This window comes from Coffea arabica, chromosome 5c, assembly GCF_036785885.1.
Source record: "Coffea arabica cultivar ET-39 chromosome 5c, Coffea Arabica ET-39 HiFi, whole genome shotgun sequence".
NCBI lineage: Eukaryota > Viridiplantae > Streptophyta > Magnoliopsida > Gentianales > Rubiaceae > Coffea > Coffea arabica.
The window spans coordinates 4442244-4452473 of record NC_092319.1 but is presented as its reverse complement, the minus strand read 5'-3'; the positions used below and the strand labels follow the sequence as shown (position 1 = coordinate 4452473).

At 33.0% G+C, this 10230-nt stretch overlaps 1 protein-coding gene across 1 annotated transcript; it reads left to right on the top strand.

Moving 5' to 3' along the window:
* The first annotated feature begins 4641 nt into the window (after window positions 1–4641).
* LOC140007410 (uncharacterized) lies at window positions 4642–10008 on the top strand. Its single transcript, XM_072050170.1, has 5 exons — window positions 4642–4995; window positions 5342–5418; window positions 6968–7068; window positions 8313–8427; window positions 9635–10008. Exons 1-5 carry the CDS (start codon window positions 4833–4835, stop codon window positions 9863–9865), a joined length of 687 nt encoding a protein of 228 aa, XP_071906271.1. The 5' UTR covers window positions 4642–4832; the 3' UTR covers window positions 9866–10008.
* The last annotated feature ends 222 nt before the right edge of the window (window positions 10009–10230 follow it).

The window sequence follows — 10230 nt, the reverse complement described above, 5'->3', positions numbered from 1 at the left end:
TAGCTATTGGAGAAAGAAGAGGTATCTCCTTTTGCATGCAGTATCTTCTGAAGTAGAGTGCCCAGTCAGCTTATCTTGTGCTGCTGCGAGTTTTGTGTGTAACGAAGTTCCAGAATGATTCATTGCAAGAATGCCTTGGTGCAAATCCTGGTTTGGGATCAAAGAACTTAAGTTCCAGCCCGTAGCAAGTTGAGATCAACTCCGATAGTAAAACATGAAATACCAATACTGCTCAAAAAAAAAAAAAACCAAAACTGGTATTTGAAAGAATTCTTCATAGAATAATGCATGTCATCTATGTTCTATAGTTCTAGATTCCTTCTGCATATATATTGATGATTTTCTACTGGCTGAATCTTGTTATTCTTTCAAAGTCTAGGAAGTTTAGAATTGATAGACTGTATTTTATGTATTATCAATTTACACCACATAACTTGCAACCTATGAAACAAGCTATTTATCCATTAATCTAGAGCAAAAGTTTTTGTTAGCCCTTTTTTTTTTTTTTTTTTAACTCTTTGACTATTATTTATATACTATTAACTCTCCAATTTCTCAACGTTAACATTTCTAATATTTCTGCCAATTTCAACTATCATTCTCATTACGGAATTTACGTCAAATTCGATGTAGTTTTGATCGTCCCTTTCCTTCAATCACGTCCAGTCATTGCTACAAGTACGGTCAATAGCCAGTGATCACTGTTCACCAAGAGTTGATCCCTATTTTAATGCTCTAAAACTTAGATAAAATTATATCTCTAGACTTTGTATTTCATGTAGATTCCAAATTTGTTCTCAATTTTCTGTAAATCTTGTTAGATATGAGTAAATCTGAACTTGATACAAATTCGATCCAACAAAAACCTGTCTTAAAAAACCAAATTAATCAAACAGCAGAAGAATATTTTTTGATCAAGCCATGGATACAAAAGAATGGATTCTAAATGATCAAGGACCACTCGAGATTGATTAGAAGGATAGAATGATGGCACAATTCAACGTGATTTTGAATTGATAAATCGATTGAAAACTCAAGAATCCTTTTTAGTATTCAAGTTTGGAGCTCTTGGATAAGAGACTCACGAAAAACACAAGGTGTTTTATCCGAAATTTAATTCATCATCATCTTGTGGAAAACGTTAATGTTGAAGACTTATTTATAACCTTTATAAGACTCAAAGACCTAAACAAACTTGGAAACAATTAGCTACTTTCCTAAACATTAACTTCAATAGAATAAGAAACCAACTAACTCAAATCGGCTCAATAATGGTCCACATGACCTTCAGCCATTTATTCAACTGACTAACAACTCCAATTAACTAATTAACCAACAAATCAATGTTGGAATTTAACTAAACACATGGTTGGAATTTTAAGAAAGCAAATGACACTTAGCCAGCCATTAAACAAATGACAATGACTTATAACTAACATAAATCACTAAAACTAAGGAAATTAAGGAAAATCAAGGAAGGGATCTCGAATTTGTGAATCTTCAACGAATCAACCTCTTCCATGATTTGACCATGAACCATTGGAACCTATGATCGCATCAGAACTAATGAATGATAGTTTCACCACCAATTTGCAAATCATTTACCAAATCTTTGAAGCTTTACATCAAAATGTTTGTCGAGTGAGGAGAGTTCAAATAGACAAGGAATTTGGCATGAAATCATTTAAATTTTCACTAAACAACTTTGCATTCTTAGTACTGCTTTGTGGGTATTTCAAGGCTCATTTGATGTCAAATTCTGTGGTATTTAATACCAATAAACTCCTTTCTTTTAAGGATATACCAATAAACTCCTTATGGCATGGGGATTACAAAAATGTGATTTATTTGGTCCTGTTTGCATTGAATGAAAATACCTCCAATTTTGGACTATCTTTTTACTATGTTAACTTACTACCCATTCACCTTTCGCTTGTCTATTTTGTGTAATTCAGATTCCCTTGGTTTTTGATGCCTCAATGAATTTAAATGTCGGAAATGTACACTTTAGAAGTTTGAGGGTTAAAATTATACAAATGATAGTTGAAGCGCTAAGAGTGTACAAATTCAAAAGTTTGAGGACCAACCAGGCATTTTTACCCATTAATCTGTCATCTATTATCTCTTATCTGACTTCAGCAAATGAAGCTGGACAGAGATATGCTTTTCCAGTACCTCATATACCAACCTCATTTACCAACTATGAAGAAACATCCTTTTTTTCTTTGCATATGCATCATTTATCATAGTATTAAAAGCAGCTTTTTGTCCAGAATTAAATTGATGGATAAATATTGGATCTGCCTCTGATACAGAAATGTTGGTCTCACTAATGGTTTCTCTTGCACCTTTGTTTTCTGAAACATTAAATTTCAAGAACTGTGGAACTAAGCCAAAAGTATTAATGTCTTTGCCCATAGACTCCAAAAAAATTGCTTATATAAGGTACAACTTGATAATGAACATGATCATCCGATGATGCTTGGCGAAAATCTTCAATAAAAATTTCTCAAATTTTTGCCGTACCTCTTCAGCATTAGCAGGAGGAAAATAAACCAATATAGTAGCCAACAGTTTCCTTAAACCATAGGACCTGTGCTATGAAGATGCTTCATTTAAACATTGTTCTTGAAAGTTATCTAATTCAAATTGAAATGACCTCTCAAAGCTGCAGCTTCACGAAAAATATGCACATCATCTCCATTGACAGTTTTCAAATCATCAAATGAAGTTGGAGCTCTAACATACTTGGATTTGTAGTAATCGTTCTATATTTAGCTTTCTTGTTTTTATCAACATTGAATTTTGGTGGAGTTTAGTGTTGTACACGGCAGCGCATGACACAAAAAATATGGGTCCAAAGTAGGCACCGCCTTTTGTTTGCATGAAAGTGATAGTATAAAGACTGGGACAAACATGCCTTTTGGTTACCTTTTTATTTTTTTTGTATCTATCCTATATGAATTCACGCTTTGACTAATTTTCTTTGCTTTTGCCATTTCATGGAACTTTAACTATGCATCAGGAATTTTAGCCGCTATATCTCTAGAGAAACGAATGAATAATAAAATTTGTACATGTCCTAGGTTGGAGGACATGCATTAGTACTTAAACAAATGCAATCATATCCTAATCATAATGTTATTAGTAAGTTAATGATGACAATTAATTCATCGAATGCTTTCATTCAGTTGCCTAGGTGTGTATGCATGCCACCAGATCCGTGGCTTACTACTTGTTCAATTTCGGCATCATTGAAAAGTATGCGTGGTTTGAGTGGAGTGTAAGTATCTTATAATCATAAGAGCTTTGATTTGTTCTTCTCTTTTTTCTTTTTTTTTCTATTTTACTACTCTTTCTTGGGAAGATTATGTTGGTCAATTTTGTTTTCTTTTGAAAAATTAATGCATCTAAATTAACTCAGCCTCAATTGCCGACAAGTGTGAGGGGCCGATTAAAAAGTTTTTGTTTAACTTGTTTTTGAATTTCTCATTGACTTTTGTTATCATAAACGAATAAATTGCTTGAAAATTACTAATATTTGTTTCTAAAAACAGCGTAATTTTAGTCGTCACGCTGCATCAGCATTACCAAATAATTCATAAAAGTCTGCCCAAACTAATTACGGTACAGGAAAATTCCTTTGCTGAAACTGTTAGCTGTTCAACAACGTCAAGCTCTTAATAATGCGGTCCATGTTCTATCTCTCTAGCCCTTGTTCAATCATGGATTGAGACACTTCTTCGGTGATCATATCTTCCAAACTTCTTCAATGAAAAAGTTTGTATTGAATTGACAAATAGGCATGTTTATTTTGACCGCATTTAACAAGCAAAAGCTGGAACCCAAAACAAAAATTTTTTTGAAAACTTTGGTGTCAAATGGTCCAACCCAACTTAGGTTCTACAAAACTTCGAAAAAAATTCTTAAATTTGACTTTTTGTTGCACACAAGTACTGTAGTCATGATTTGCCTTTATTAAGAAGATTCATCTACTTTTTTCGGCGCCTCATATCTTTTCAGGATGTAGGAAAATATTTTCCAAGGATCTATATATGTGCATTTTCTGGGAAGTACTATAATGGAATTTACTTAGAAAGATTTCTACTGAAATCCACTAATCAGATTTTCTATACCATATGTGAGAACACTAGTCCAGAGAACTAAGTTTTTTTGTTTTTAGCTCTGAGGGTTGAATATCAGCAAGTTCAATAAAAAGGGATAAGTAGATTAATTCTCCAATCAGTTGTAACTAATTGTCAAACAAACAAACAATAGTTGCTTCAATTATTAGTTTCAGTTTTTACCCGCAACGGATTTTCTGTCCCACATCCTGTGCCACTCTCTGTCACACTTTTTATTATATTGCTATTTCTCCTTCACAAACATCATATTTTAATTCTTTTTTATTTCCTTATAATCCAATAACTATTAATTGAGTAAAAAATAAATACAACAGCTTCAGAAAACTAATATATAATAGAAAATTAAAAAATACAGTAGAAAATTCATAAAAAAATCTCATTTTGTATGCATTTTGATTTTTTGAGTTTGTTAAATTTTGTGTATTACTCAATTAATAGTTATTGGATCTTAAGGAAATAAAAAAGAATTAAAACATGATGTTTGTGAAGGAAAAATAGCAATATAATAAAAAATGAGACAGAGAGTGGCACAGGATGTGGAACAGAAGATCCGTTGTGGTCTTTACCCCAAATGTTGAGGCATTAGAAAAATTTTCTCAAAGTCTGCCCAAGCTCACAAAAGTCTAAACCCTGCAAAACATCTTATCCCTTTCCCTTGTGTATGTGATCTAACCCTCATTTGTATTTATGTTGGGCATTCCTGATCGTCCAATAAACCTGCAGAATATGGAGAGCTGCAATAAAACTGGCGTTAGGCAGTACAAGAAATCGGCTTGTCCCCGTCTCCGATGGACGCCGGAACTTCATGAGCACTTTGTTGATGCAGTTGAACAACTTGGTGGAAAGCATGGTAAGTTTAAATTCCTCAAGAAACACCCTTTTTCTTCTGCTTTTCACTACTGAAAAAAAGATTTTCCATCAACAAGGACGAGTAGTATGGCATACATATTAAGCTGCTTTCCAAGGACTTTTTTTGTTAGCATAAGACTAATTAATCTGGTTTACAGTAAATCGCCTAGTACTTTTAAAATTTTTGTTGTAAAAACACTGCTACTGTATTAAACCATTTTATAATTATGGTTAATCTTCATATCTTCTTACTTAATCATGATACTATAGTAAGAATATATGGAAAAATATATTGCTTGGTATGGGAATATATGTTGAATTTGTGACTGAACCTGTAAATTTTTCAGAAGCAACACCAAGGAGAATCATTCAAATGATGGGAGTAAGAGGGCTTCAAGTGTCTCATGTCAAAAGTCATCTGCAGGTATAGCAATTAGATATATTTCCCTTTTTTGTCAATTTCTCTTTTTTGGTTAAGAAGGAACATGCAAATTATCAACATTGAAAGCTGCAATAGAATCGTTGATATCCTAGGGAGCTTTCACGACTGAAAAGCTTGCTAGGTTCGGATTCTCGAAAGAACTTACTCTGTGCTCTTTTGGAATTGAAACTTGTTCAACAAGAAGAAATAGACCATATAGAAGACAGAAAAAGAGAATTAAGTACACAAAATTTAGTTAAGAAATCAGAAAACTATGAAGATTAATATTCATCTAATAGGGGATGTCTAATAGGGGATGAAAGGAGTGCTTTACAACTATAGATACAGACACTTTGCACGTTTATGTGTGTCCTAAAAAGTTTCAAAAGAAAGAAAACCAAATGGACAGAATGAAGAAAAAACAGAACGAGGAAGTAAATTTATAGGAGCTTTTAACGTTTTTCGAAAATCCAAGATAGCCTAAATTAATGTCTGAGAATTTGGGCTTGCAAAAATGGGTATCAGATTGATCATTTTGCAAAAAGGGGTTTCAGTAAGATAGAAGTGTTCAAGTTTTCCAATAATTGTGTAACCCCCACAAGTTTTGGTAGCTAGATCAAGCCTAGAATTAGGCCTAGCCAGACACTAACTAGGTTAAATGTATCTCTCATTAGTTCGTTTATTCTATAATTAGTTTACACCACAAAGTAATGCATTCTATTTCACTTTTTTCTTTCTCTTGCTTTCTTTGTTGGTAGCTTCCGGGCTGGCATACATATCCTATACACTTTAGGCTTAAATTTGTTTCACTTCATCCATCTTGACCTAGATCATCATGATCGCAAATCCTTTGATTAGTTTTTACCCTTGGAATCAGTACTTCTCGGTAGTTTATTCCATGTGGCTTTAAATCCTGGAAACACCATACCTGAGTAAGCAATAAGGTTTCCAGTATATTTGATGGCTATGGATCTTCTGTTATACATTAATTATAATTTTCCTGTTACACACTTTAAATAGATTGATACTATATTACTTAAATTGTCACAATAATACCCCTAGTTAGATTTAACTCTTGAAAAAGATACGTGTCAATATATGAGAATGTGTAATATGAATATTATACATTAGCACGTAACAGATGACCTGCAACCCATTTTAACAACACACACATATATAGGCCTACCTATCTACTCGTCCATTTTAAGAATTGCTATGTGACCAAACATGTCCCCATAGACGTGTAGTCTGTCTATTTAATTAACTTTTCTTTTGTACCTTTCAACAAAATTTAACGAACCATTATCTACGAGATTAAAGCAGCAGATTAGGACTGTATATTTATATTAAAGATATTTCCCAAAATAGAATGTTATTGCTGAAGAGACTGAGTGAGTTCTTTTCCTCTAGCAAAATATATAATAGCATGTACAACATTGCTGCAGAGATCATCTAAAGGGAAAAATATGAAAAAGAAATTTTATACATGCTTAGACAACCCTTTTAAAAAATTAAATCTGATCTGAATTAATTGCAATCATGGCTTTTGCAGATGTATAGAAGTATGAAGAAAAGGACCACCATTCACCTAGTGGTACCTGCGATGCTGCATGAGAAGGAAACCCCAGATTCTGTAGTTCCGTCCCCTCCCAGGTAGGCACTGCTACAATTAGTTCACCTTCTAGGTGACAATCAGTGGCATCCTGTTCTATGTGCATGCGTATGATATGGCAGGGATTTTTCTTATTGTTTTATCATGTTATCACGGTGTTTTCCTAAGATCACCCAAGGGTTTTTGTTTTTCTTTAATTTAATGAACTTAAATTATAAGGAAAGAGAACATTTTGACTGCAAGTAATTATAGGAAAACATTAAATGAGAGTTATCTCAAGACAAGGGGTGGGGCAGATCAGGAACTTACTCTCATCTACCATTTGACTGATTCGATCCGCATCTTGCGGGTCAGCCATTTTTTGATCTTTATTCCCTCGGTCTATTAGCGGGTACCTGATTATAGGGTTCTCACTGAGATAGGGCCGGATCAACAGGTACCCACCCCACTCCATTTTTCATTTAATTTTTTTAAAAAAATGATTTATACTAAATTTAATTTTATATTTTACACATTCATCTAAGATTTAACAAAGATTTTTTTTCTCAAAAAAAGTCTCCCACCAAAAAATAAGCATGCGAAGAGAATATAAGATAAAAGAAAAAAATTAAAAGAATTCAAAATCAAAAAATTTTTAAAATAAGTAGCACAATTTTTAAAATGTGCACATTTTTTAAAATAGTCTCTCATATTTGTACTACAATTTGTTCAATAAAATTAATTATTTAATTCTAAATTATTATTTTATAATATGTATATAAAAATAAAAAAATAAAAAAATATATATGCGGGGCAGGGCGGGACAAGTCGGGTACCCGCAAGTTTTTAATTATGTGATCCTAACTCGCCATGTATCTTAACGGGTACTCGGCCCTTTTTTGACCCAATCAAATAATACAAATTGGATATCTTAATTTTCGAATTAAATCAGATCAGATATGGTGGGTTTTCGAGTTAGTGGATAATTTTGCTCACCCCTATCTCAAATAGTACAAAAGTAGTGAATTTTGAACAACTGACGTCTTTGAAAAAAAAAAGGGAACAAACAAACAAACACTCAATCGAATGAGTGCTATGGTAAGTAAATGTCTTCTTGTTCCTTTTCGTTTTTCCTTACTTATTTTGAGTTTTATAGAAGATGAGGACATTTGTTTTGGTTTTTCTTTTTCCAGTTTCAATTGAATACAAGCAGTAACCCATAAATAGTGGGATATATACGTAATTATATCCAGCAAAGTCCTACTCATTATTCTGAAAACGTATAAAAATCTCGTTGCTTTTGCAGCAAAGTTGGCAAAGATCAAGAACCACAAATAAAGAGGAAGGAATCAGGGAGCTCGATCACTTGCAAAGGCAAAACTAAAACTATCAATCAAGGGGATTCTCTATTCGATTCCCAGGTAACTTTTTTTTCTTTTTTTAGAGAATTCCACGGTAACTTCTACTCATAGTGTTAAAAAGAATAAATCTACTTATACTGCAACAGATTTAATGTACATATCTGCATAAAAGGACTAATTTCAGTTTGTACCCTTAAAATTTAAATCGATTCTTACATTGCACTGTAAATTTTAATTTAGAAAATTTAACTCATCTTTTATTTTCCCCACTTGTTCTGATAGTTTACTGCGTTTGAAAACTTGATGAAAACAGAAACTTAGCATCACACTGCACCCTTAAACTATACAAAAGTAATCATATTCCATGTCAAATTTCATTTTTGAGGCACTTTATTCCTGAAAGATGCCAAGTGTTTTATTTGTTTCACTTTGGTTGTTACAGTATTCAAACAAATTACTCAAATCATAGGCAGATGAGTGTCAAATACTAGGAATCGCACTAATGTTTCAAACTGCCAGTAGTCATAAATTTTCATTCCATTGTTCCTCTGGTGACATAAAGATTGTTTTAAGGTACTATTTTTAAATGGACTACCACCTATGAAGTTTGGGTGTGGCATACGGGAATTAATTGAAAGTTAAGGTGCATAGTAGAACTAATTGCAGAAACTGTCAAGCTCACATTTTGTCCTTTATTAACTTCTTTTACTATTGGACTAAAGTGGGCTGGATGGAAGATTTTATAGTGCAAAAATATCTACAATTTAATTTTGAGGGGCTAATCTGAGAATATCTATTAAGTTTAAGGTTGCAACTTGGTCCTACATAAAACTGATCTCTATCTAGCAACCCTACCCAAACTTACTTGAAATATAAAAGATGCTACGTGCACTTTGCCCCAATTGTTTTTGGGCATGCTACTAATTTTTCCTTGCTCTCAATTCTTGACAGCATACGAACAACATAAGCCCTTTATGATATGTGACTAAAATTATGAAACTTTTGTTGTTGACTGCTAAAAGTGCCATAATATTCCTATCACAGTAGGGGAGCATTTATCCATATGTTAGCCTTTTGATATGAGCTCAATGCTTAAGCTTACGAGTAACTAGGGCATAACCAAGAAATCTGAAAACGCAAACATATAGGCCAAGATTTAGAGCTTGAAGGGGTAAGGTATAAAAAACACGGGGTATAATTCGCATTTTAGGGAAAAGTGTATGAAAAATTATGCAAACTAACTTGGGTTTTAATTGAAAATTTGCAGGTCATACAAGGTAGTACAAATTGTAATACTTTGACAGAAAGTCAGACCGGAATTTTTGACTTTTTACAAGCCATTGTTGAATGTGGAAAAGAGCCAAGGTTGTGGTCCTCAAATGGTCGTCTAGTCTCGCAGTCTAGTGCCTCGAGCAATTCTTTTGACCTTCTTCCCCATTCTTCCAAGGACAGTCATGTTAACTTGGACTTGTCTATCTCACCATGTTACCACTACTAACTCCCAAAGAACAATATATGACCAGTTTGTTCAACTTTAATAGTATCAAAACATAGTAACAAACTGTGAATTTTGTATAAGAATGTAGAAATTTTGTACGGATTGATTTACAGATATGAAAGCTTGTGCAGTGTTTATCTGGAGTGAAAAAGAGAGAAGTAAACCTACCAATTAATTTGTCAATCTAAAAGAGAAGCAAAATCTACCGAATAAATTTATCAATAATCTAAAAGAGAAGCAAATTCACACTCTGAAAATATTCAAGAAAAGATATTCCTTAATTCTTTTCTTTTTTGGAGAACTAATGGACTAAGTGTAAACTCTTGTCTTACTATTGTACTTCCGGTAATCGAATGTTGATGAAT